The 26,163-nt window shown below is 38.5% G+C and overlaps 3 protein-coding genes and 3 long non-coding RNA genes across 13 annotated transcripts; 3 read left to right on the plus strand and 3 right to left on the minus strand.

Annotated features, from left to right (window-relative positions):
* Positions 1-89: 89 nt before the first annotated feature.
* On the minus strand, positions 90-3,782 carry LOC135666143 (ubiquitin-conjugating enzyme E2-17 kDa-like). The gene is made up of 5 exons (XM_065177707.1): positions 3,636-3,782; positions 3,150-3,255; positions 2,375-2,502; positions 893-997; positions 90-495 (listed from the first exon to the last, which is right to left on the minus strand). The coding sequence occupies exons 2-5, from the start codon at positions 3,217-3,219 to the stop codon at positions 352-354; spliced, it is 447 nt and encodes a 148-aa protein (XP_065033779.1). The 5' UTR covers positions 3,220-3,255; positions 3,636-3,782; the 3' UTR covers positions 90-351.
* An 897-nt stretch (positions 3,783-4,679) lies between these two features.
* Positions 4,680-8,251, minus strand: LOC135666144 (uncharacterized). Of its 6 annotated transcripts, none has more exons than XR_010509714.1 (6): positions 7,840-8,246; positions 6,605-6,683; positions 6,081-6,488; positions 5,815-5,881; positions 5,612-5,735; positions 4,680-5,158 (listed from the first exon to the last, which is right to left on the minus strand). It is a non-coding gene; the product is annotated as an uncharacterized LOC135666144 (long non-coding RNA). The 6 variants fall into 6 exon arrangements; XR_010509711.1 differs by having other exon boundaries at positions 5,815-6,357; positions 6,430-6,488; positions 7,840-8,245; XR_010509712.1 differs by having other exon boundaries at positions 6,430-6,488; positions 7,840-8,186.
* Positions 8,252-9,267: 1,016 nt separating this feature from the next.
* LOC135666145 (uncharacterized) lies at positions 9,268-9,911 on the minus strand. The gene is made up of 2 exons (XR_010509715.1): positions 9,730-9,911; positions 9,268-9,483 (listed from the first exon to the last, which is right to left on the minus strand). It is a non-coding gene; the product is annotated as an uncharacterized LOC135666145 (long non-coding RNA).
* A 722-nt stretch (positions 9,912-10,633) lies between these two features.
* LOC135666152 (probable galactinol--sucrose galactosyltransferase 2) lies at positions 10,634-15,653 on the plus strand. Its single transcript, XM_065177716.1, has 14 exons — positions 10,634-11,046; positions 11,482-11,741; positions 11,823-11,913; positions 12,032-12,080; positions 12,180-12,271; positions 12,656-12,763; positions 12,846-12,974; positions 13,046-13,456; positions 13,549-13,690; positions 13,863-13,930; positions 14,020-14,154; positions 14,265-14,482; positions 15,096-15,184; positions 15,261-15,653. The coding sequence occupies exons 1-14, from the start codon at positions 10,745-10,747 to the stop codon at positions 15,546-15,548; spliced, it is 2,382 nt and encodes a 793-aa protein (XP_065033788.1). The 5' UTR covers positions 10,634-10,744; the 3' UTR covers positions 15,549-15,653.
* Positions 15,654-17,924: 2,271 nt separating this feature from the next.
* On the plus strand, positions 17,925-22,665 carry LOC103983263 (probable galacturonosyltransferase 4). 3 transcript variants are annotated; one of them, XM_009400485.3, is made up of 9 exons: positions 17,925-18,203; positions 18,351-18,385; positions 18,471-18,578; positions 18,647-18,761; positions 18,941-19,149; positions 20,043-20,314; positions 20,506-20,863; positions 20,952-21,533; positions 22,017-22,665. In XM_009400485.3, the coding sequence occupies exons 1-9, from the start codon at positions 18,104-18,106 to the stop codon at positions 22,290-22,292; spliced, it is 2,055 nt and encodes a 684-aa protein (XP_009398760.2). In that variant the 5' UTR covers positions 17,925-18,103; the 3' UTR covers positions 22,293-22,665. The 3 variants fall into 3 exon arrangements, with proteins under 3 accessions (XP_009398760.2, XP_009398763.2, XP_009398761.2); XM_009400488.3 differs by having other exon boundaries at positions 18,471-18,515; XM_009400486.3 differs by having other exon boundaries at positions 17,934-18,203; positions 18,471-18,551.
* Positions 22,666-24,140: 1,475 nt separating this feature from the next.
* LOC135666140 (uncharacterized) lies at positions 24,141-25,791 on the plus strand. Its single transcript, XR_010509707.1, has 2 exons — positions 24,141-24,633; positions 25,710-25,791. It is a non-coding gene; the product is annotated as an uncharacterized LOC135666140 (long non-coding RNA).
* Positions 25,792-26,163: the final 372 nt, after the last annotated feature.

Below are 26,163 nucleotides of genomic sequence, written 5' to 3' on the forward strand. Positions count from 1 at the left end.
TCAATTAAATGAATCATCAAATTATTCAGGCAGAATAATAAATAGTTGCTAGAGACTGCAACAAGAATGGATCAACCTGACTCAACCCAAGTCCAACAAAAATACTTCACTGAAGAAATTTTTTTAATTTTAGGAAAAGAAAACCTATTTTGAAGTTATATCAACTAAAAGCATTCTGCAATTTGTAAGTATCAAGGAATGCTTCAACACTGAGACCAAATTTAACAACAGTACTGCAAACTTAATCCAGTAAAGGTGGAGATAGAAATCTACTATGTTGAGACACACCAAGAGAATACATTCTTCGCAGACATCACATAGTTTGCTGACATACCAGGCACCAAATTGCACTCATCCCATGGCATGCTTCTGCGTCCAGGCCTGGGCAGTCATCTCATACTTTGCTCTGTCAGTCTTGTACATGTGAGCAATTTCAGGCACTAATGGATCATCTGGATTTGGATCTGTCAGAAGGGAACAAATGGACAGCAACACCTAGAAGTAGACAAATACATCATATGTTAAGATCTAAAAGCCGCAAGGAAAGATTCATTGACCAAGACAACTATGTCTAAGCAACATTGGGACATCTCTGTTGCCACAGATCCTAGTGTAGCTCCAACAATGTCCAGCCATCCAGATTCCACAAGCCTATAACAACTGGTCCAGTCATCCAAAGTTAGCTCTCAAACTAGCTAGGAGTTTATAGTTGTTAAATGGTAAATCATACATGGAGAACAAGAACAATTTGGATCATGAGCTGCAGTTTCTCAAACCCTTCGTAGTATCAAAATAGATTTAAGCCAATAGTGAACTAATAGATACACCTAGTTAATTGAGGCTGTTCCACACATGAGAAAGAATCAAGGGTCTAGAAACAGATCTAAAGTACCTTTGATATAGTCAGGGCAGGGCTCCACTGATCCTTTAGAATGTCAAGGCATATACTCCCATTGCTATTAATATTTGGATGGAAAACCTTGGTGCAGAAGGACACCTGAAGAGGACATAATGTTGCATAAATTATTCTACGACATGGGAGCAATGGGCGTGGCAACAAAATGGAAAGCAGTGCAATTAATTTGATATGCATAATAATGTGCTAGATAAAGTTAATAAGCTGTGTGGCCATGACTCTATGATGCCCACGATTTTGGGCTCACATTTAATACACCTAGATCCAAGTTTTTGTTAGGCCACAGTTGAGTAGCTAGAAAGTAGGACTCAAAAGCTGACATGAAAAACACATTACATTTATCCATAAAAAAACTATAAGTATCCTTCAATTAAGTATGTGAAGATATCAAATTAATAATGAGATAAGCTTAAGACCTACACACAGATGTTGGTTTATGCTCACTTGGTGATTTAGCCGACTCTAAAGATGTAACGATGCTAGTTATCTCAAAACAAAGATTGCTATTTTGCTCACTCATTACAGCTAACCCTAGTCATGAGCTCCAATTGCAACATATTCTCATGCAAGATTCGTAATACCGTACCGTACCGGTATTTCGATCTGGGCTCGGTACCGGTATGGTACGGTATACCGAGCGGTACACCCAGGTGTACCGAACGGTACACTCAGGTGTGTCGAGAACTGTAGCACTGCTACAGTGCTACAGTGCACTCGGACCGGTAACAGGCGGACCGCGTACCGACAACCTGTCGGACTGGTACGTACCGCCCGTATCGGGCGGTATAGTTCGGTACTGCAGACCTTGTTCTCATGTACAAACGAAAAGGTATTAGCCATATATGACATGATGTGCAAGATAGGAGCTTCCTTTTACAAGTTTGTGACTCTAGATGTATACATGGGAATATCTTACGTATATTGTTAAAAGGCCAGCTTATTGGTGCTCTGGACTTAAGCTTTTAAAGATTGCCATAAGTTTCTCAGTTAACAATAAAGTATAATTACGTGTCAGAAACTGACACTAAACTCTATAGATAGATTTTGATTGTATTCTTTTATTTGTCAAAAAAATGTCATATTTATTAGTGTTGTCAAACAAATGGTCTTATTAAATTTGTTCATATACAAAAACATAGGGAAATATATAACTTTGCTGACACGGATAATGATCGATTCTAAATGCCATAGTTTCATTTTAACTTGAAAGAATTCTTCAATCATCTGATTGAGTAAGCTATTAAACCTTTAAAATTTATCGGAAAAAAAAGAAACAAACATGATTCTGAAATAAAATTTATAAGCAGCTCTGGTAGCAAACAAAAATTTCAAAGAAGAAATTGAAGTAAATTGCAACTGATCACAAGAAAGGATAGAGCAGATATATATTTTAAAGCACAAATCATTAATAGATGTGCACCAAGTCAATAACAATAGTCTAAAATATGAACAATTTACCTTGGGTGGCTTGAAAGGATAATCTGGTGGAAAGTGTATATTCACCAGAAATACACCTCCAGCAAAAGGGCTATCGCTAGGTCCCATAATAGTTGCTTGCCAGTGGAACATATCTTCAGCCACAGGGCCTATAGAATCAAAGAAACAAGCAACATAATGTGATTGCAGAAGCAATTTATTAAGACCACCATGTAGCAATTATATTAATATTTATCCTTCATTAAAATCCATTATTTTTTTTCATATGTCCCTTTCTTTGAGAACCAGATTTCCTACCATCTATTTCATTAATGAAAATGTTCATACACAATCAAATGTTACATTTGATAATTCACTTGTGTAATAGGAAGAAACCTTCTAAAAATAATGAGTCTATAATATTATAATTGCAACAATTTCAAAAACTATATCACAGAAATCCCTCTATCTATAAGCTGTAGTCCCAAGTTTAGACTCCCTCTTTTTTATTGCTTACACATTTCAAAAAGCATTGGTTCCAATGCTTGTGAGGGACCATTTGATGTCTTTTAAATTAAGCAGACAGTTCTCTAAACAATTTTCTTAAAGAAGCTAGGCTCCTTGAATAAACGAATCATAAAGACTCAAGTCATCTATTACCCTGTTACTCAAAATTTTGGGTGCACCAAACCAACACTTTCAAGAGCAGAGATTTAGTTTAATATGAGGATAATCTCCGTCATAATAATTGGTTTAAATCGGCATAAAGATATGTAAGCAACCATTCAAACAGGTAATACTAGGAAGTAAGCATCACCTGCGCTGCACGATGTGGGAGGATCCTTCTGCAAGTCCTTCAACTCCTTCAAAATCCGCCTCGAGGCCATCAATAGCAATCGGAATCACAAATCTTGTCGAGGTCTCTGAAACAATCGAAGAACAATCGAGACTTGAAGTGATCCCATGAGATGCAAAAGCAAAAATTTGATGTAATGCACCGGTAAATCAAACACTAGAAGTAACATCGAGACTCGGGCGCCCCTCCCTCCAGAGTCCTAATAACACCTTCAAATGTCATGGCAGAAGCTATTACCTTGCCCAAAATCCAATCTTTTTCGATAAAATCCACCAAAATATCGAGAAGTTAAAATTAAGATGATGAACAGATAGATCAGCAATCTCTCATCTCCTCAAAGAAAACGAAGATGGATAGGTCAGCAAATCCACTGAGTCAGCGATCGAAACTGTACCAATCAAACATAGAAACCAAGAACTAAAAGAACCACCATCGCCAGAATCATACCGTCCGAGGTCGAAGAAATGGACTTCGATCGATCGACTCGTTCGCGCTCTCGCTCGGCGGGTTTCCGCTCCCGAGGCGTATTTATAGGGCGGGATTTGGATTGTGCCGGCGCGTTTCCTATGATGGAAATGGGTAAATATTGTCCGTTGGATGGTGGATGGACGGATCCGATGGCTCGAATACACGTAAAGGCAACCGCATCCTTTTCTTTCCTCTGCATTTAAAGGCGGGGTGGGGTCGCGTGAGAAGCACGCTGGTTAAAGTAGCCGGTTACTAATTCGTGTTGCATCCCTCGTCTCGAGTGGCCATCCCCTGCCCTACACTTGTACGGTGGAGGAAACCCCACTATCAATAATACAACAAAAACAATAAAGTAATAATATTATTACACTACAGAAAATAAATATTTGATAGGTGAGAGAGTAGAGAGTCAACACTTTTCTATCTCACTTTTTTTGGTCAACCTTTTTGATGGGATTCTTCTGAATCAACTTTACCATAATATTCCAAATACATTGACAGAATTTTGTAATTATGAATACCCTTTTTTGTTTGATTTGATTATTTTCTTTAATATATATATATATATGTATATATGTATATGAAAAAAATAATTAATTGCATAAAAAAATAAAATCCACATAAATCTAAGATTTATATATGGATAGATAAATTACTATATAAATATATATAATAAAAATATAATTCTCCATAGAAAGATATAATGCATAGCTACTCACGTAACAAATGTTATAACACTGGCCAACAAGTTCTTATTTGCCTTTGGAAAACGAAAATATAATGGAGCAAAACACTCCTGCACCGACGATCCTCAAATAGGGTACGTGGCATCTTCTGGTCCCTTGAGACATGGATCTTGCGGCTATTCACTAGTGGCAGCCGTGTGCTTGACGGGTGGAGTACCCGCAAATTGTATCATATCCAAACCCGACCCACTAACAACTTCAAGCCAAAGCAGAGTACCTATTGACCGCTGCTGTGTGTTGGACCAGAAGACAACCGTAGTCAACCCCAAGTAACTCGTAGAACACAACAATGCGACTTTGTTTCATAGCAGGTAGTACATGAACAATTAAAGGGCTGTTACACAACAATTGTGGAGTGGGACAGTGGGAGTTTTCTCAATGATCTTACAAGATGGCACCAAATTTGCAAGATCTGATAACAGAGAATGAATCCATCTTGCAGACAATACATCAGCACGGTTGGTTTCCTAATTCAGCAAACTTCTGATAGAAGAACTGGCCTTCGATGGTTGCGGCAGTGGTGGATGAGGGAGAAGTCTTGCAACTGGAGCTGTGGAGGTTTACTGAACTCATCGATAGCTGATGGAGGAGAGATGGGGAGCAAATGGCCCTGGTTACCATGTCTGGAGCTTCTTGTTTGGTCGTGCTGAAACCATTCGAAGCGATTTGCTCTGACGCTATCTTATATGCCTTTGCTAGCAAGGAATCGATGTACTTCTGATGCGCGTCCATTAGAATCTGCAGATGCTTCTCAGCCTGATCAAGGAGCCCAACAAAGAGTTTTAGTACAATCTGATAAGCATTAGAAGCTAATAAGATGAAGATCTTAGTTGACAGAAATACTACAAGTTAAGATGGATGTTATGTGTAATCACAGTTGACACTCCAAGTTTAAACTTGATACAGAAATGAACGTATGTGGACAGGCTGATAATAAAACTAAAGAAGAAAGATGAACAAAAACAGTGTAGTAAGAAATATGTGAATGTCTATTACAGATTAAAAGTCAAAGAGGCTGAAAAAGATAATATGGATCACAGCGTAGTAGGTCGAAACCAGGAATCTTGATGTAGACAAGATGTTACTTGGTAACGTGGATGAAGTCAAATTTTATCATGTCAGAGCAGAACACTTAAATGATGGCAAATGTTTAGGACCTTAGGCTATGAAAAATGTTGATGAAATCAAAGAGAAAGAAGATTTAGTTACCTCCACTTGTTCAAGCAGTCTTTGCACTTCCATTTGTGCTCTTAGTGCCTCTTTCACTTCCTGACCCCTAAAAGCAGGAGCACCAACCATGTCCAATGTTTCCCGACATGCTCATGCATCGTGCCTTGTACAAATTCACAGAATTAGAGGTCCAAGCAAAATAGACTCATGTTTATTCGATGGGAAGGTTAGATACTACTTACTGACATCAAGAGTAGGTACTTTTTGGAGATAAAGCACTGCTGCTCCTATTCTCTAAAATGCAGGAAGCTGAGATTCAAGTGGCAAGGAGTTAAAAGCGATGTAGCCGAATAAATGTAAAACAATCAGGCTTCTGTATGATCACTTGTACTGATTGTCAAAAAAGTAAAATCCCGATGATTGGATTCGATTAGTTTCTCTCATACAACTAGATATGAAAAGGTGATTCCCAAGACAGTCAATGCAAGAATCTCTTTCAAGTATTTACTCTGCCTGCTCTATCTGTTTTCCGCTAGCCTTCTGAATTGGTAGCCGACGAGAAACATTTTCTGAAAAAAAAAGATATAGCAAGTTCCATCGACAAGAAGGACAATTTAAGAGGAATTTGGAAAGAGATCCGAGATCTGACTTATCTGACTATATTAGGAAAGAAGATAGAACTGAGACAGACTCCGAACTTCTTTTCCCCGATAGGTAGTTATAACGACGGGGGTTTAAATAGATCACCTAAAGACATCAAGGCCTTCTACCAAATTCTTTGGAACCTTTTTGGAAAGATTATTGAATGAGCAGACAAGGTGTTGAGCAAAGACAACACAAAGGAAGAACTTCTGGACCTGCCATCTTTTGACTGTTCAGTCATTTCTTTGCCTGATTGCTTTCCTGATCTGTATTTCTGAAAACATTAACAGGGAAAACCAAGTACATCAGTGAAAATCAAATTGATTCTAGCAGCAACAAGAACTCAGAGGAGCTTCATGAATTGAGAATCATTAACTTGTCTAACAGTACCTGGAGATGACTCTTCAGGTGAAAAAGTGTCAGCCCTTTATAGCACCCATCGTTTGCATGATAGCCTTTGGTGTTGCTTCTACAGTATTCAACATGTCACAGACAAATGATCATCAAAACCAACAATTTACATCAATTCAAATCACTAAGATGAGTGATAATACTTTGGCAAAAGATGCTTAAACAAAGAGAATTTGATTCATGTGTTCATGACTGACTCTATAACGTAAAAGATTACTTGACAAGGGAAGCAGCAACCGATTGGGGGAAAATTAAACTGTTCATAACTCTGATACATGTGTTCCATGTGTCATCAACCTATATCACCACACATTATTCAGCTTCATAATTGTATTTTAATTGTGACTCCATTTGCTAGTTTTGCTGAGGATTAGTTCAAGATCATTCAACAAGTTTTAGGTAAGTTAGATGGAATTGTCTAAACAGTGACACCAAGAAATAGTGTAAAGTCAGGCAGAATCTGGTCATGCTGTGAAGTTGTGATATCAAAACTATTTTTTATTATTTTCATTAACCACGACCAAGAAAGCTATGCCTCATCCAGATTCACCAGCTTTAAATGTCTCATGAAAATGATTTGGATCTTGCTTTGTTTATCCTTAGCAAAGTCATTCATGAAGCCTTTGACTGATCAAGACTCCACTAGGCAATGGTTATGTCTAAAGAAAGCCAGAAAAATGTATCCAATGAAACCATTTATTTGCTTCCTTGCTATCTGCTTGTTTTGATTACTTGAAACAAGTCAAACTTTTATTGGTCAGTCCTAAATCTGTCGTTTGCTTTTGTTTGCCAAATGAGTACATCAAAAGCTAAAAACTAATTGCAACAACTGCACATTACAGTGGCCATTGGAGCTGAGTGATGGCTAATGAGAGGCAAATGGAAAGAGGAACCCGAAAGCATGGGACATCAGAAGAACAAATAAGCAACGATATCAAAGTACTCCTACTTGGATCACGAAAAGCCCGTAGTCAATTGAGAAGGCGCACGTTTCGGTCATTCATGAGAGACAACAGAGAACAAGTTCTAGCGGCCTAAAAGGCAAAAGGAGGGAGACAGGGATGGCAGCGAGAGGAATAAACAACGCAACAAAACCAGATAACTTTCGAAGCGATTCAAAACGACAGAGAAATCGATTCGAAAGCCCACACCTTTCGGTCATTGATGATGGAGAACCAGGGAACACTTGCAGCAAAAGGCAAAAAGGTACCAACTTTCGGGGGCCCCGAGCTGGGCGACGGCGTCGACGAATCGCTCGTGGAGGTCAGCCGTCCATCGGAGGCTGCAGCTTGGGGTCCGCCGTCGGGACCAGGCTCGGGCTGTGGGTCTCCTCCGATGGAATCGAAGCTTCGGGTCGGTGGATCAACCCAGAAAACAAGATCAAAACAATTACACACTCTCTCAAGCTCTGAGAGAGAGAGAGAGAGAGAGAGAGAAGGGGAAATGTGGTGGCTTTTTGGCTCTTTGCTGTAGTTATTCCAATGGTCTTTGAGGTCCAAATGCGAGGTGGGCTTTGGTACCTTTTGGCACTGAACCAAGAAAAAAGCTCAAACCTGTCTCTCTCTCGATTTTATTTGAATTATAGTTGTTGATGGGATAGAATGAACCATACGGCTACAGAGAGAGAGAGAGTCATGTGGGAGACGTCCAACGTTCGCTTTTCAATTGACCTCTGCGTTTAGCTGAAGCATCCATTGTCTTGAACAAGTCAACGGCTGTGGCTTCTTCCATCTACTTTTCTTCATGTTGTTGATGTTGTTATAGGTTGTACTCTTTGTTTAACCTCACAAAGGAGTTGTTGATGCTTGTGCTTTAGAGCTTCATCCTCTCCTGCTGAGGCTGGAAGTGGGCATAGGGGATGCACATTAGAGGAAGGTCCAACTTTTCTATGATCATTCATCTTCTTAAAAGAATTCTTTGTTCTTTTTTATCCTTGATAAGTTAGAACTTGGACTCAATATGTAATAGGTTGGAAGATCAATTGAAGCAGATTGTGATTGTTAATCATCTAAGATTGAAGGGTATAAAGGATTCAGAAACCTTGAATCTGAGGAATGATTGATGTTCCATTGGGTTATCCATGATGATAAGTGGGTGGATCATATAATGGTGGCTATCTGTCCATGAAATCTCATGGAGCTCAATAATATGATTGATGTTGATGACATTATTGCATAATAGTATCAGCTTGGCTTGCATTTGATGATGGACTGGAAACAGAGGATGCCATCTCATGGACCTCAGTGATACAGGCCTACTCAAAACCATGGGTGTGGCTGCACATTGCAGGTCTTCTCTCAGATGCATCAAAACAGACAAACAAAGAAGCTGATGGAAAGACACAAACAGAGACCTTGGAAATGATACCACCATCACCTGTTCTTGTCATCTCCCAGGACAAAAATGTTCACCCTTAACAGTTGAAATCTTACTATCATGTCATCCTTTGCAATGCAATCTGCTTATCAAATTATATCTGATTGCCTGATATTATCATTGTATTTGTAATGTGATCAATGTTCACTTGATTTCAGGATTTCTTGGAATGCTAGAACAACTTCATCCTCATTTACCAATATCGACACCCGAGTCTTTTCTGTTTCCAACTTGGAGTGAAGCAGTCAGAATCATAGATTTGTAAATGAGTAGAAATTGATGAGCAATGTATTATTTTCAATGATAAGTAGATCTGAAAGTAATGGAATACATGATCTCCATGCCAGAGAAGAGTAGAATCCATCAATATCCATGTCCAGGAGCAAAGTTATTGTAGCTGCCATGAGTTTTGGGAGATGGTGGCACATTCTGTGAAGCTCTGTCACCCAGGAGCTGCCTTTTGGGAAGAAGAACTCCATCTTCTGTAGACAAACATGTAGAACAACTGTAAACTAAATATGGACTTTCTCTAAGTGAGACTAACTAAGATGCATGAGGAACTGAGTCTCTCCCAGAGCTTGAAGCAATTCTAATCCAAAGAAAAAGGATAAAAACTGAAAGAAAACAAAAAAACAAAAAAAGAAGAGACCAATACACCTGCTGTTATCTTCTAGTGTTTGCCAATGGGGAAGAACTACCACCAAGCAAGAGAGAGAGAGAGAGAGTACCAAGAGCATTTGGAAGGTGCATGATGACTCTGGAATCAACTGCAGCTGAGCAAGCAAGCAGGAACAGAAGGAAGACAACCCTGTGAGAGCATCTGCTATCCATGTTATCAGTCAACTCATTCTCTCTCCATGATGCTACTCTCTTAGATTTATAGAGCAGTTGTGTCAGTGCACCTTCGAAGTCCTCGCCAGAGGGGATCTAATTCTTGCTGCTGCGTGTTAGTCAACACCTGATGAAGAAGAAGTCACAAGTACCCTGTTTGACCCTCCAACTCTGGTCAGGATTTCCTATGGTCCATGCCAAACTTTGAATGGCTTGGTGTGGATTCTAATGGACAAGCCTAACTATTTTATTCAATTTAATGTTGATTTTGATGATTGATTGATGTGTTAAAATTGATTTGACTCGATTTATTTTTCAAAAATAAATTTTTTTCTTATGCTTTCAAACTTGAAAAATGATTCTTTTCTTAACATCGAAGATCCCAGTTTGGATTGTCTCGATAACTAGACTGATTTTTAAGAGTATGTCGAACAAATTTTCTTCGGTAGTTATATAAAAAGTTATTCTATATAAAACAATAGTATGAAGGAGAGAAGACTAACTTACGTTGTCTGAAGATTTAATGGATTAGATTCGATTGGAAGAATATTTTCATTAGATTTGGTACTAACGCAATAAGTATATTTTAATGATATCTGATGATTAGATTTTATACAGACACGCATTCTTTTGTCCCCCATGCAGATATAGTTATGTCCCCGACATATCCAACTCTTGGATTGCCTATGGATTTGGTCGTCACTCCCTTCTCTCAAGATAAGTCCATCCTATGATCGTGTGACTACCGGCCCATGTGAGGTGTCCTCAACGGATGTTATCCAAGTCATATGATTGGCCATAGATTTGCTTGGTCGCCGCCTCCCTCTGTCCTCCTCTCCATCTAAAGATTGTGTTGTTAACCGCCCAAGTGAAGTGTTCCCCCCTCTAACCCAAGGGAAGAAGGAGGAGGCTATGATTGCGTCTTTTCCTACTCCCCTACGACTGCGCTCCCCCTTCCGGTGCCCCAGGCCTCTGTTTCCCCGAGAAAATGGGGGGTGCCGGAGGCGGGGATGGACTTGGAGGAGCTCCATGTGCTTGGCTGCTGCGCCGTTCGTCAAGGACGGAGCTCTGAGGGTCAATGGCAGGGAGGCGCTGACCGGCGTGCCCCAGAATGTCGTCGTCTCGCCGCCGTTGATGGATGGAGCAGCGGCGTTCTTGGGCGCGGTGGCCGATCGAGAGGACTCGCGGCACGTCTTCAAACTCGGTGTTCTTAGGTAAAAAATGCATCTTTCTTTCTCTGTGTTACGTATACATTCGCATATGAATCTCGAAGCCTTTCTTGGTTTCTCATGATTGGAGATCTGAATGATTCAGATGAGCAATATACATTATACTTTGATTCAAGATGATTAAAGATTGTCAAGAAATCAACCATCTGATGCCAAAATTTGGTTTTCCTTTTTCTTTATCGATTATACACATTTTACTCTTCTTTCCCCCCAACAAAAAATCCTTTTAACCTTTATCACTCTTGTTGATTTATTTTGCTCGTCTTGTTCTTATTTCAGTTTGCTTTATTGGAATGCCACTGTTTTGATGTGCTTGAATGCCTCATCATATGATGCCAAACTAGAACATTCTTCATCTATCATTTTAGATGAAGGGAATTGTCTCTTTGATGTAGCTTCATTCATGGTATTGTGATGCAGGGACTACCGACTACTTTGCTTATTCAGGTTCAAGATCTGGTGGATGATTCCCCGCGTGGGGACTGCAGGCAGTGATGTGCCTTTTGAGACCCAAATGCTGCTTCTTGAAGCAAGACAATATGAGGCTGTTGATGGAGGAGTTCGCGAAGCCGCAGCCGATCCAGCATTCTATATACTCTTCTTGCCTGTCTTAGATGGTGATTACAGAAGCAGCTTGCAGGGGAACTCCTCAGATGAACTTGAGTTCTGCATTGAAAGTGGTAGTTATCTTGCAGCCATTGTCTAATGGCTATCGTCACACTCCTTTAATGACTGCTTTGATGTTGTTACTGCTCCTGTAGGTGATCCAGCGACTACAGGATCCCGGTTCCTGGAAGCAGTGTTTGTGAGTCACGGGAGCAATCCATTTGACCTCATGAAGGAATCCATGAAGTATGTCTCCTCCAAATGCAATGAAGAACATCTGATCTTTATTAAATGTTACAGTCTTTAAATTTTCTGCAGGATTAGAACATCATCATCAACTCCTCTGATATACTACCCTTTACAGAATGCTAGAGAAACACAAGGGGACCTTTTCAGTGCGTGAGCATAAAATGGCAAGTTGAGGATCACATGTTATGTTATGTATCAATGATTTATCGGATGAGACATGTTGAAACTTATTACCTCTTCTGCTTTGTTGGCTGTTGAATCAGAAACCTGGAGTGCTGGATTATTTTGGCTGGTGCACTTGGGATGCTTTCTACTTTGATGTTAATCCTCAAGGAATTGAAGATGGATTGAAGAGGTAACTATCTTCATGCTTTTTCCAATGGAATCTATCAAGTATTATATGTGTAGCTGCCACTGCTGACAATTCTGGTTTGTTGTATTAGTCTAGTTGTTTGAAGTTGTAAATTGCAAAATGATTATGCTGCAACTGCAAGAATGTGGATTTAATGTATGATAGAACTTTGCTGGTTTCCATCAGTCTACAGGATCAGTTGGTAGCATAAATAAGAAACTGGTTCCTGCACAGTGGCAATCAAGAAAAATATCTGCTCTAACTTTAATATCTTGTTATGAATTTTCTTGAAGTATAAAGATACATTATGTATGTATGTATGTATGTATGTCTGTGTGTGTGTGTGTGTGTGGTGCTTAATATACTCATTGATCTCTGTTGATCTAGTTTATCGAAAGGAGGCACACCGCCAAAATTCCTACTGATAGATGATGGTTGGCAGGACACCTCAAATGAATTCCAGAAAGAAGGTGAACCAGCTGCTGAAGGATCTCAGTATGTTTTTTACAGCATTAGTTCTTCATCTTGATACAAGTAGTCCTTATCTATCATCTAAATTTTTATCTCCAATACGAAGGTATGGTGCTAGATTAGTCAGTGTTAAAGAGAACAACAAATTCCGAAGAACAGCAGATGGAGCCTCAAACAATGGAGCTACTTCTTTGAAGGATTTTGTTTCAAATATAAAGCAAACATATGGACTAAGGTAGATGTTCAACGATATCTCCTTTTCTTTCAATGTATCGCAAGTTACATTCTTCTTTAAACCCCAATTAGGTATGTCTATGTATGGCACGCACTGATGGGGTACTGGGGAGGAGTAAGTCCAGATGCAGCAGAAACAAAGAAGTACAATTCAAAGCTAGTTTATCCTGTTCAATCTCCAGGAAATCTTTCGCATTCCAGAGACTTGACTATGGATTGCATGGAGAAGTATGGGGTTGGCATGGTCGACCCTGAGAAAGCATTCGATTTCTATGATGATCTGCACAGCTATCTCATGTCACAAAATATAGATGGAGTTAAAGTGGATGTACAAAATATCCTGGAAACAATTGGAACAAATCATGGTGGCCGGGTATCCTTGGCTCATCGCTTTCATGAGGCACTCGAGAAATCTATCGCGAAGAACTTTCAGGATAATAGTATCATATGCTGCATGGCACAGAGCACAGACTCAATATACAGGCGAGGAATACAAGTAGAACAATGCTTCTAATCTCATTTTAATTCAACATTAACAGCACAGTGATGTTTCGTCTCATATTTCGTGATTCCAGTTCGAAAGTGAACTCTATTACCAGAGCCTCAGATGATTACATGCCAAGAAACATGTTATCACAGACACTTCATGTTGCTGCTGTTGCATTCAATAGTATGTGGCTTGGAGAAGTTATGGTCCCAGACTGGGATATGTTCTATGTGAGTCTTTGCTACTTCTATCAGTTAAATTGAAATGATTTTGACTCTTTATTCTCATGACACCTTGATTGCCAATAATGCAGCAAATAATTTATGATTCTTGTCGTTGCATCTGTTGTCTTTCCCTTTGTAAACTGACTATGTGGGAATAATGCCATAACAATGATTCCAGAGCCTCCATTATGCCGCAGAGTTCCATGCAGCTGCAAGAGCTTTGGGAGGTTGTGGAGTCTACATCAGGTGAAAACATATGACATGTTTTGGCATGTAGAGATAACTTGTTCAAACTATAAAACTTTGAGGTATGATGATCAAACTATGTCTTACAGTGACAAACCAAATCAGCATGATTTTGAGCTTCTTAAAAAGCTTGTTCTTCCCGATGGATCAATCCTCAGAGCTAAATATCCCGGGAGGCCTACTCGAGATTGTTTATTTGATGATCCAGTGATGGATGGGAAAAGGTGTAGTTCCTTTCTATCAGTAAAACTCCATCAGAGAACTGTTACCTTCTATCAAGAGGAAGTACTGTGCTTTATATAACATTTGCTCTCTCTCTCTCTCTAAGGAACAGCCTGCTGAAGATATGGAATCATAACAAATGTACTGGAATCCTTGGCATCTTCAATTGTCAGGGTGCAGGGACATGGCCATGCCTTAAAGTTCCAAGTACTCCAAGTTCTGAGGTCACATACCTCACTGGCCATGTTAGCCCTGGTGATGTTGAGTATCTTGAAGAGGTTGCAGGTGATAATTGGACTGGTGATTGTGCAGTTTACTCCTACCATGATGGTAAGTATCATTAGCTCTCTCTCATGCTCTCATACATAGTACATATTCATCTACAGAATTGTTACCTACTTCATCAAATGCAAATTTATTCTGACTATACCCTTAAGAGAGACAGATCACATGGCAGTAAATGTGGAACAACCAAAGACACTGCCATCCACTGTAATATTTCAGTGTCCAAATAGTAGAGATGCCAAGTACATGGACATTAAAGCTGCAGGATACTGAATGTTTGAGAACAAAATGGCAAATTTATCCTATTCAGGTTTCAGACTAGAATTACTTCACTGCTTTCTTATTTTCTTTAGAAAAAGAAAAAAAGAGTAGAATTTATATATTCTTTCATACACTATATTGAGTAGCAAACTAATATAGGAAGAGACATGGCTGAATGAGCAGATGGATGACAGTGATTAAAACTTGCCATGTAGTGCTCCTGTTCCTGAGTGGAAAGGAAGCATGTTAATGTTTTTCATGCTGTGACCTAGTTTAATCTCACTTCTCTCCTTTCTTTGGAGCAATTAGAGTTTGATTTTGAGTGTCTCTCTAGTTTGTTATCAGAATCACATGACACAGGCACCTTTCCTTGCTCATCTTTCTTCCAAAACAACAGGATCTCTCTCCATATTGCCAAAGAATGGATCACTGGATGTCACACTAAATGTTCTGCAGTGCAAACTTTTCACCATATCTCCAATCAAGGTAAGTTATTATTCATTTTAATGACTGTTGCCTCAACAATTCTTCTGCGTCACGCCTTGTTCTTCCGTTTGTTCAGAGCTACGACGATACCATCCAATTTGCACCGATCGGACTGATCAAAATGTACAACTCTGGTGGTGCCATCGAAGCCATGGACTTCATGAGCGATCGATCTTTGTGCCGTTTGAGCATCAAAGGCAGAGGATCTGGTCTTTTTGGAGCTTATTCCAGCGTAAAACCCAAAGTTTGCACAGTTAACTCAACCTCTGAGGAGTTCATGTTCAAGGATGACAACCACATGCTGACACTAACAATTCCTTCAGGAGTGGATTACTGGGAAATATGTGTTTGTTTTGATGCATGACATTTGTTTATGCCTCAAAACCATTCATTTCTCCTTTTTTTTTTTGTAATCAATTATGTAGAGAGGACAGAAAAATAAAGATTCAATCTAAAGATTTTCAGTAAATTGCAGTTTGAAGACAACAAAATTTGAAGATATTAGCTAGCTTAATTAGTAACTAGATATGGAATCCTGTCATTACTACTTACCTTTACAACAAAAAAACAACCACCCACCAATTTCATCATATCCAAGCTTGAACAAAAATATTGATTTAGATATTTATTTTTCTAACTAAACCCGAAAATTCGATTTAAGTGGATAAGAAAGACCGAAAGGTCCGAAAACACTTAATCACTCTCATAAATGATGGCCCTTTATATCTCTATCGTCCTCATCTTAAATTATGTATATTACCAAATAAATAAATAATAAATAAAAATAATATTTAATTTTCTAAGTAAAACTGAAAATTCGATTTAAGTGGATAAGAAAGACTTGAAAGGTCAGAAAAAACTCAACCACTCATAAATGATGGCCCTTTATATCTCTATCATCCTCATCTTAAACTATGCATATTACCAAATAAATAAATAATAAATAAAATAACATTTGTTTTTCTAACTAAACTCGAAAATTCGATTTAAGTGGATAAGAAAGACTGAAAAGTCAGAAAGAACAGGTGACCCCTTTAAAAGTGTCGGTGATGCTGGAGCTGTTGATGATGTTTCGCAGCTAAGCTTGCCATGGCGAATTGCTGGAGAACCGCTACGTGTATTACAAGTTGGAGACAATTTGGGATTGCCAAAGTTGGTGCCCACTTAGATCCCAGACTTTGTGTTCTTAGGAAGGAGAACAGGTGGGTCCACCAGTTCCAAAAGGGCCCCACCCAAAATGAAGTAAGCTCTTGTTTTCTAAAATTTCTTTGTCAAATAGTAGATAAAATAATAATCACCAAATCCTTCCTTCTACAGCTTTTCAATTGCCTTTGATTTGGATTAATTATTTTGATTCAAATTTCCATGTGAACAGTAGAAAATAATCACCAAATTCTTCATTCCACAACTTTTCAGTATCTTTTTTAATTGAATAACAACTATTTAATTATTTTTTATTGAATACTAGCAGTGTAAATTACAGTGTGCTCAAAATTAGAATTCTATAAACATATATATATATATATATATATATATATATATAACATGTTTAAAAATATTATAAATGATTTAAGTAAACTGTTAATTTCAATCAAACTAATTATAAGCTTAAAAAATAATATTATAATAGTCTATGAATAATAATGACTAAAGAGATATAATATAATATCAGTTAATAAAATATTATAAATATTATTAAAAATAAATAAGACAAATAAACATATTATAATAATTAAAAATTAATAAAAATATATATAAGAAATTTTAGCAGAAAAAACTTTTGAGAGATATTTTAGGTATTTTTAAATCAAAGATATTATTTGAAAAAAAAAAGATAAGATACTTTTTAAGAAATACTAAAAAATATGAATATTTTCTAAAAAAACCCATTATATATATATATATATATATTTATTTATTCGACCAGAGAGTGACGATTGACCCCTCTCTCTCTCTCTCTCTCTAGTGTTTATTTTATTTAATTTTAATTGGACCAGTGACAACGCACATGGAGGTGGACCCCACTTGATGGCCCACCACGTGGCGCCAATGGAGCAGTAGGGTGTCCCACTCCGCCTCCGATCTTTTTTTTTATCGAATGAATAAAATAATTAAAAAATAACTCTCACAATATATATATATAATATTAAACATAGAAAATGATAGCTCGATTATAAAATCTCCAGCAATTTTTATATTTTGTTAGATTATTATTAACACTTAAAAAGGACTAAAAAAGTCTCCAATACTCTCTTTCAGGCAACTCAAATTGGCTGGTTCTTCCGTTTAATTAAATAAAAAATCAATCAAATTGGATCCAATTCAACTTCGTCTTTCTTAATTATTTTCCGATCAATGGTCGAATCAGACCAACCAAGACTGTGGGAGACAGACGAGCCACATTAAAATAATTGTAACGCACTATAGTCCATCGTTTAATCCAGTCACATTACTGTCTCCATCCACAAGTTGATTCGTCGAAGTATATATACGTTGTCCATCAGATCGATCACAACGGGCTTTCGGAGCCTAATGGACGGCTGGGATGTCCCATCCGACTGGTGATATATACATACACTCCCTTTTATCGATTAACTACGCATCTCTTCTCTCGCACTCTCTCCCGGTGAACAGAGTTGCGTGGTGGGGTAGATGGTACGTGACGGGGGTGTGTTTATCAGCTTCGCCAGGTGTATATACTCCTTTTAGTAGAAAAAGAAGGAAAAGGGCAGGAAAGCCGTAAGCGCTCCCCATCTCGTTTCGTGCCTGCTTCAGCCCTCGACGAGAGGCCGGAAGCGGTTCCCGTCGGCGCCTCCCTCTCCTGCTCGTCCTTGCTGTTGGGGGCAGCGGAGGGAAGAGGGTGGGTGGTGGCGTGTCTTGAGCGAGGCTTTCCCGGCGGAGGATGAGCGGCGGCTGAAGATGACGAGGAGGAGACTCGTTCTGGCCTTGCTCTGCCTCACGGTCCTCTCGCCCATCGTTCTTTACACCGATCGGCTCTCTGCATCCTCCAATCCCAGCTGTGAGTGCTCGAATTTGAGGGGACGGGGGGAAGGATCGAAATTTTTAGGGGGAAATGGGGGTTGTGCCTGATGATTTCTGAGAATTTCTTGTCGTTTTGATGGTATTCTCATGCTTCTTTCTCTTCTTTCTCTTCTTGTTTGCACAGCAAACAATGAGGTCGGGGATGAGGCTTCCAGTCTGGTAAGTATTAACTTTTCCTTTCTAATTCCAATTTTGGAGATGCACAATCTTAGAAGAATTCACTCGACGACTGTTCCTTCTCCAGAGCTTTGGGACTTCCGACGTTGGGGAACTGCGCGCGCTTGCGCAGGTAGCACTGGAATTCTCTCCCAAGTTTTCTGCCTCCGTGCGTCTTTTGGATCTCAAAGTTCCGGTGAAGACTTGGTTCTCTTTCGCAAGATCTTGATCATGACACTATAAAAATATCCTATTCTGTTACAGGAGTTGACGAATTCTGTGAAGGAGCCAATAGGAGTCGTACACTCCGATAATTCAAACAATTCCAATCAGATTCTGACGACTCCGGAGGATGGATCGAAAGACTCAACCGCCAAAGGTCGGGTTCCCCTTTATTTGCCTTCTGTTGGAAGAATTTTACACTTTGTGGATCTTGATGTGTTGGTAGATCGGAGATCTCTTGTCAATGGAGGTCTTTACAAGGTCACAAGATATATGGTTTTATCTCCAAGAAGTGGTAGGTTGCTGATGACTGTTAATTTGTTCAATGATTTACAGAACTGCCATTGGGGAAATCTGAGGAGCACAAGAGCAGAGTTCTGTCGGCTGCAGTAGATGAGAGGAGTTTGCCAGAGGAGGGAGTGATCAAGGAAGTGACCGATGGGGTGACTGGAAACAATAGTTTAGAGAAGCCTGAGTCAGTGGAAGAGAACAAGGAGGAAACAGGATCTCAACATACTATTCCAATTACTGTTCCAGAAAAAGAGGTATCTTAACTATTTGTTTTTAAGATTATTCATCTCTTTTGATATAAGTTTCTTTTTTCCCCATTTTAGTTATATTATCTTTGGGTTTGGGGATATCATACTGTAATTGTTAATTGTTGCTTCTGTATGTGGACCAGTGGGATCATATGAAGTTTACATAGTTTCATTGGTGATGACTTGTTACTTTTTTCCTATTTGAACTTACTTATGATCTGTTTGTGCTTTTCGGACAGTTCTTTGTGGTGGGAAAATTTTTTTGTTGAAGTTGCTGGAGCACTTTGATGCTCTAATGTTTACAGAAATTCATATGAACTATAAGTTGCTGATGTGGCTTGATGGCAGAAGATCTTATATTATATTGGTGACATGAGACATACTTCTATGCTTTGGTGGGAAAATTAAGTATAATAAATTCTGCGATACAACTGTGTATAGGTGCACTAGCCTTGTAATGTTATGACAATCTTGACTTAATAAACTGCATAAATGATTATGTCAATCCATCACAACCAAATTAACATATTCAGAATAGGCTTGTAAGAAAGCGATAACTGGGATGGGTACTTTTGATATTGTTATTTGGGAAGGTTTCTCAATTTAATTTCTTTAAGTCACCATCTCTATTGCATCGGAATAGTTCATAACTATTGGGAGATCTGAATGAATTCAGCTTAAGCCCCTTTAAAAGGTAGTTTGATGAGATCTGCAGGAGCCGTAGATTAGTTTGGAAGATGTTTTTGATGTTAACCAAGAGAGTGAAGAGAAAAGAATGACATGACTACTCGCTGAAGAGAATCATTTAACTTGTAATTTGCAGTATTTTCCTCCAGTCCCTTTTGTCATCTTTTGCTTCTAACCATGCCACCAAAGTTCACCTATTAGTTGGTTTTCAGGAAAACAAATCTGAAGAGAAAGTTAAACAGGTGCCTCCCAGGAACAATACAGAAAAATATCATATAGTTCCTAGCGAGAAAAAGAGCAGCAGCACAACAATTCCTGATGCTAGGGTCAGGCAACTCAAGGATCAGTTAATTCGTGCAAAGGTTTATCTCAGCATCGGGCCCATTCGATCGAATCCTCACTTTGTAAGGGAGTTACGTTTACGTATAAAGGATGTTCAGCGTGCCCTTGGGGATGCAACCAAGGATTCTGATCTGCCAAGAAAGTAAGCGCTTGGATTTGCAATAACTTCTGATTATCTGATTGTTTGATGGAATTTTGTTTCTAATTCTTATGTAATGTTGATTAATCTGCATGTTTTATTCATGTATATGGATGTTATGTACTTGTACTCATATATACATGGCTTCTGCTCTTATGGTTTTCTTGACATTACTTTCATGGTGTCTAATTTAGTGCATATGAGAGACTGAAGGCGATGGAGCTAACTTTGGCGAAAGGCAAGCAGATCCAAGATGATTGTGCTGCTGTTGTAAAGAAGCTCCGTGCTATGGTTCACTCCAGCGAGGAACAGTTACGAGTTCATAAGAAACAGTCATTGTTTCTAGCACAACTTGCTGCAAAGACCATTCCCAAAGGTCTACATTGTCTTCCTTTAAGGCTTTCTGCCGAGTACTTCTCTATGAACTCTAGCCAGCGGCAGTTCCCATATGAAGAAAAACTTGAAGACCCTGACCTCTTTCACTATGCTTTGTTTTCGGACAATGTGTTGGCTACAGCAGTGGTGGTGAACTCAACTGTATCTAATGCTAAGGTCAGTGCTTGATACAATGCTGCCATTCATATTAATTTATTGATTTCAGTTTGGTTCTGTTAGTTAAACAGAAATATCTTTCTTGCAGAACCCAGCAGATCATGTTTTCCACATTGTAACTGACAGACTGAACTATGCAGCTATGAGGATGTGGTTTTTAGCTAACCCACCTGGAAAAGCTGCCATTCAAGTTCAGAACATTGAAGAATTTACATGGCTAAATGACAGCTATAGTCCAGTGTTGAAACAGCTGAGGTCACAGTCCATGATCGACTATTACTTCAGGACTCATCATGCTACTGCAAACTCTGATGCAAACCTGAAGTACAGAAACCCAAAGTACCTATCCATCTTAAATCACCTGCGATTTTACCTACCCGAGGTATTTCCAAAGCTGCACAAAGTGGTGTTTTTAGATGATGATGTTGTCGTACGGAGAGACCTGACTGGCCTTTGGGAGATCAATATGAAAGGAAAAGTCAATGGTGCAATTGAGACATGTGGACAAAGCTTTCACCGTTTTGATAAGTATCTTAATTTCTCAAATCCTCTTATTGCCAAGAGATTCAATCCTCGTGCTTGTGGTTGGGCGTACGGAATGAATGTGTTTGATTTGGATGAGTGGCGGAAGCAGAAGGTTACTGAAGTTTATCACTACTGGCAGAATCTGGTAAGATATGATGCATATCTTTCTAATGTTTTGTTTACTTGTTATCTATTGTATACATTGCTTATCCCTCGTGCTTTGCTTTTGTACATTATAACCTATTTTTCCAGTCAAGATTTTGAAATCTTGGATTATTATCTTGTCTCATATTCTTCTCAATATTGGAGAATTTGAATTAGAGAACCAGAACCTTCTTCAGAAAGGCAGTCAACTTTGTGAGCCTTGGTGATGTGGTTACCATGTTTATAGGTGTGGGACAAGCTTATAACTTCTCTAGTGTCACATGCCAATATAGTAGTGTGATCAGGGTAACTGGTTTGTTTATTTGGAAAAAGAGAATTCTGTTTTGTCTTTATTTAGTTAGAAACGTAAAAGATCTCCCAGGCCTCTCTTGTATGCTAGATTTTGAAATTCTCTATCTGACTTTGCAGCTGCACTCTATACTTCATATATCTCCAATCTGTCTCATGTCTATGCTTTTCACAGAATATTGATAGACAACTATGGAAATTGGGAAGTCTTCCTCCTGGTTTAATAACATTCTACAACCGTACACTTTCCATCGATCGTCGGTGGCATGTTTTGGGCCTTGGGTATAACCCACATGTAGACCACAAGGATATTGAGCAAGCAGCAGTCATCCACTACAATGGAAACATGAAGCCTTGGCTGGATATTGGCATACCTCAGTATCGTGGCTATTGGTCTAAGAATGTAGATTACAATCACATTTTCCTACGGGAATGCAACATCAATCCTTGAGACTGGACATGGTTCTCAGATATTTTCCGACCCACTTTCCATGTATCTTTTGAGGTTCTTTCTTGTTTTCCTTCTCAGCACCGAATTAAAACTGCTCAGCTCGATTTTGCTCGAATTTTCTCGATAGCCTCGTATTCATTGTAGCTTTTCTTGTTCCCATGGTTTTAGTATCTGCACAAATGCTGTCCTACTGTATATGCTTCGTTACTAATATTAGGCATCAGGGATTACATCATGGGATACTTTTTTTTTTTTCCTTCCAAAGTTTTCATGTAATATAAACTTGTGTTGTAGCACTTTCATGTAAAACCACTGTATGCCCAATTGTTTCAATTGGCTTCAGATTTAATTGCAATGGATTTCTTTCTCATCATTATAACTTGTGTTTTTATCATGCTTCTCTCTGGTAGTCAAGAATCAGTCTTGTTGGTTTGCTGATCTCATTTGAATTCCTCAGAACTCGACTTAGTTCTAAAAGCTATCTGTCCTAAACAAATTACAAACATGAGCAGGCATGGTCTAAAGCTATCAACTCCTCCACGAGCATCATAAATACTGCAGCTGTAAGTTCCTGTCCCTTTTCTTTGAAGTTGACAACATTGATGATTCACATGTCGAGCCCTCTTTGACAAACTAACAACTTTGAGTCCATGGTTTCTTGCACCTAACAACATGAGAGCCTCTGTATTTTCTTCCAGCTGACTAAGCCATTACCCCATGTACTTAATGCTTTCATCTGTCGTATCAATATAATGACTGTGAGGACACTGATGTGATTGTCGATTGGATTTCCTCGGTGGCCAAAGCACTTTGTCTCTTACCTTTGTCCCTTCTCAATGCCTCTGTATTCTGAGCCCTGAATGCATGGTGCCGAATGCAGATAAGAAAACAAGTGTTGAGTGACATATTGATGACAAATTGGTGCATCATTTATTCATATCTGGTGAGGGCTTTTGTCTTTGCATGCCTTCCATGTGAGGTGATGGTCAAGAGGTTGATGTGTCCATCAGCTCTTGTATGGCTGGAAAGAACAAGGTCGGTCCCAAGAGGAATGAATTGTTGCACATGTCGGTGGACTGTCTTATCTACATTGTGCGCTGTATAATTTAATTATATGTTCCTGAGGAGGAGTACTTGAATTTTTAATTATTATTTATTTTAAAATAAATGATGTAAATAGGATTCGAATTTAGAAATTTATGATGAGTTATCAGAAGGGATAAGTTTATGATAAATTTGAAAATTTTAGATGAATCGAAAATGACAAGTATAAAAAAAATTATAGAAGGAATGATTATTATTTTTTCATTCTTGACCCAAACAGAAAAGGTTTGAGTTTTATTTAAAAAATAAAAATTATTACATTAAATAGTGTATAAAACGTCGATATTTGGATTCGAATATACGAGAAAAATTGAATCGAGTTAACCCAAACTTATTATGAATAATTATGATATGAATATAAATAAATCTTATCCTATGACATTGTTATTGAAGGGTTAAGTACATATTTCTATGTCATGTTAATATGGGTTAATGACGACAAGAATGACCACATAACTCCCTGTTCCTAAGCCAAAATGAATGCTAGATTCGCTTATACGAGTAATCTACAAGGTTTAAATGAGTAATCTACATTTACTCTTCAATAGGTTAAAGACAAATAATCTTATTAATTGGTTATTTCTTTCGCCTAATCGAAGCATCCTAATCATAATTCACCAACATTTAATTGGTATGTTGTTGCGTGCATATTTTCAAGATTTGAGAATGGTTTCCATCGATCGAGATCTTGATATTTAAGTTGCATTACATGAATCTAATCCGCATATTTATTACAGATAGGAAGGCAAGAAATCATTCATATGTCAATTGAGTCCAATCCGTGCAGACTCCGATCTGATTGGGTCGGACCCGATTCAAGTCCATGGTTAGGGCTCGTTGCGGCGAGAAGCCTATGGATTCCCCCGATGCCCGGGAGGAGGAGGGACCGGCCGGGAGAAGGAAGGAGAAAGATCGAACCAGCAAAGGAAGGAAAGAAAGAGGCCAAGAACGGCTGGTGGATCGGGATTTCGTGGGACGAGGATACTGCGATTTGGTTATCATTGCTCGATCCACTGGCGACTCATTTGGTAAGCCAAATTTACTTCCCCACGATACCGATCCAAAGAAAGATGCGGCCTTTATCCTCTGCGAGCTCATAAATAGCGAGAAGGAACGTAGAGTACAACAGGGCAGTGATATCTTCTTATCCTTTACGTGCGTTTCTCACTTGGTCTTGTACGGTTCTTTGGGGACGTTGTGACCGATCGGTCGATCGTATCTTCGGCTGTGAGCAGAGGTTTGTGAGTTCTCGTGCTCCATGTTTCCCTCATTTCAGAACATTTGAAATGCCATTCCATGTTTTGAATGTTTGCATGGGAATCATGAATACAGTCATGCGTCGGCTTGAACCTTTCAACCGCATGCAGGAATCTTAAAATATGCATGGGTGTTCATTGCTTGGCAATTATGAGATGATGTTCAATCTAGGATATTCTACTTTTTGTTGTTTTAATTATGTGAATTGCTCCACTTTGTTTCTATGTAAGAATTATAGACAGAAATGAAAGAACCAGTATGTTCCACTATAGTGGCTTTCATAATCTATACGGTAGATTCTATAACAGTTTAGAGAGATTTTGTCCCCGATAGTCCCGATGCATGTGTTAATTTTCTGTTGAACACTCTTGGTTTATGAAGATTTTGATGCGTCAGATGGCATTGGTCATGTCGATCAGCTCGTTGATCTGGTTGTTGTTTTCCTTTTTCTTTTGCTTTATGTGTCTTTCTTATTTTGTTTCAGGAATACCCTATTTATTTTACTCAGAATCTGATTACTTGTTCTTCCTTTTCCTTTCCTATTTGAAGATGTCTGAAGTCACCGAACTTTATTTTTTAATTCTTCATTTTGTCCTATCAGCTTTTTTTTCTAAAAAGAGAAATAGAAGGATTAAGCTTTCATGAAATTATCTGCTGTCTCAATAGTTAAAAAAATCGACAGATAGCAGAAATTCAACTTTGTCTCTATTGATCCGTTCGTTTTATAAAATTCTGAATCACTAAGTAGCTTTGTTGCATGGTTTAGGGCTTGTAAATCATTTCAAATAATAACTTTATGCATACATAGCTAGATTTTCCAATAATATCCTGTTTATATCAAGTTAAGAAAATCCAAGAGACTTTAGTACCATCTTCTTCATTAAACAAAATCCTCATAATTTCCATCAAACAGGGCAATTGTTGAAGCATCGTTGAACCTGGAGTTGCTAGAATTTCAGTAAACAAGCTTTGCTCATTGAAAGTTCAGCAAGAATCTTGTAGTATTATGATTTCCCTGTCTCAGGCTTGTCTTAACCATCATTCTTACCTTCTCAGCACAGGATCCTTTCCGCAGGTCTCCAACATACTTATATAGCTTGAAAATTTTGCAAGTTCTTCCCTACAAAAAAGGATGGAGGTACACTTGACAATAATTCTTAAAATCTATCATTTATAAAGACTGTTAAATAGTTGTCACACTTTTGGATTCTTGAAATAAATTTTGATTGCAAGCTTTACCCAAGAAGATTGGGTGGTTTATGTGGCGAACTTCTTTTGTTGAGCATAACTTATTACTTATCTGAAGCTATTCAAAAAAGAAAACAAGATCTTTGATGATCTGATTGATGGAATTAACATGTGTGCTTGGTTTTGCAGCAAAAAATAGTGATCAAGATTAATGTGATATGTGACAGGTGCCGCAACAAGGCCCTGAAGTTAGCATCAAGTGTGAGAGGTATCTTTTTTTTTTATATGTCCTGGGCACTAAGTTTACCATAGGTTGAATGCT

Source organism: Musa acuminata, unplaced genomic scaffold, assembly GCF_036884655.1.
Source record: "Musa acuminata AAA Group cultivar baxijiao unplaced genomic scaffold, Cavendish_Baxijiao_AAA HiC_scaffold_1075, whole genome shotgun sequence".
Classification (NCBI taxonomy): domain Eukaryota; kingdom Viridiplantae; phylum Streptophyta; class Magnoliopsida; order Zingiberales; family Musaceae; genus Musa; species Musa acuminata.

Excerpts from the sequence above, each read along its gene's own strand:
- LOC135666143 (XM_065177707.1), bottom strand. The coding sequence starts at position 3,219 with ATGGCCTCGAGGCGGATTTTGAAGGAGTTGAAGGACTTGCAGAAGGAT. Across the intron at positions 998-2,374 it reads ATCCTTTCAAGCCACCCAAG|GTGTCCTTCTGCACCAAGGT; the intron begins GTAAATTGTTCA and ends TGTCCTCTTCAG. Across the intron at positions 496-892 it reads CTGCCCTGACTATATCAAAG|GTGTTGCTGTCCATTTGTTC; the intron begins GTACTTTAGATC and ends GTCTACTTCTAG.
- LOC135666152 (XM_065177716.1), top strand. The coding sequence starts at position 10,745 with ATGATTGCGTCTTTTCCTACTCCCCTACGACTGCGCTCCCCCTTCCGG. Across the intron at positions 12,764-12,845 it reads CCAGCTGCTGAAGGATCTCA|GTATGGTGCTAGATTAGTCA; the intron begins GTATGTTTTTTA and ends TCCAATACGAAG. Across the intron at positions 12,975-13,045 it reads AAGCAAACATATGGACTAAG|GTATGTCTATGTATGGCACG; the intron begins GTAGATGTTCAA and ends AACCCCAATTAG.
- LOC103983263 (XM_009400485.3), top strand. The coding sequence starts at position 18,104 with ATGACGAGGAGGAGACTCGTTCTGGCCTTGCTCTGCCTCACGGTCCTC. Across the intron at positions 18,579-18,646 it reads TTTTGGATCTCAAAGTTCCG|GAGTTGACGAATTCTGTGAA; the intron begins GTGAAGACTTGG and ends ATTCTGTTACAG. Across the intron at positions 18,762-18,940 it reads GAAAGACTCAACCGCCAAAG|AACTGCCATTGGGGAAATCT; the intron begins GTCGGGTTCCCC and ends AATGATTTACAG.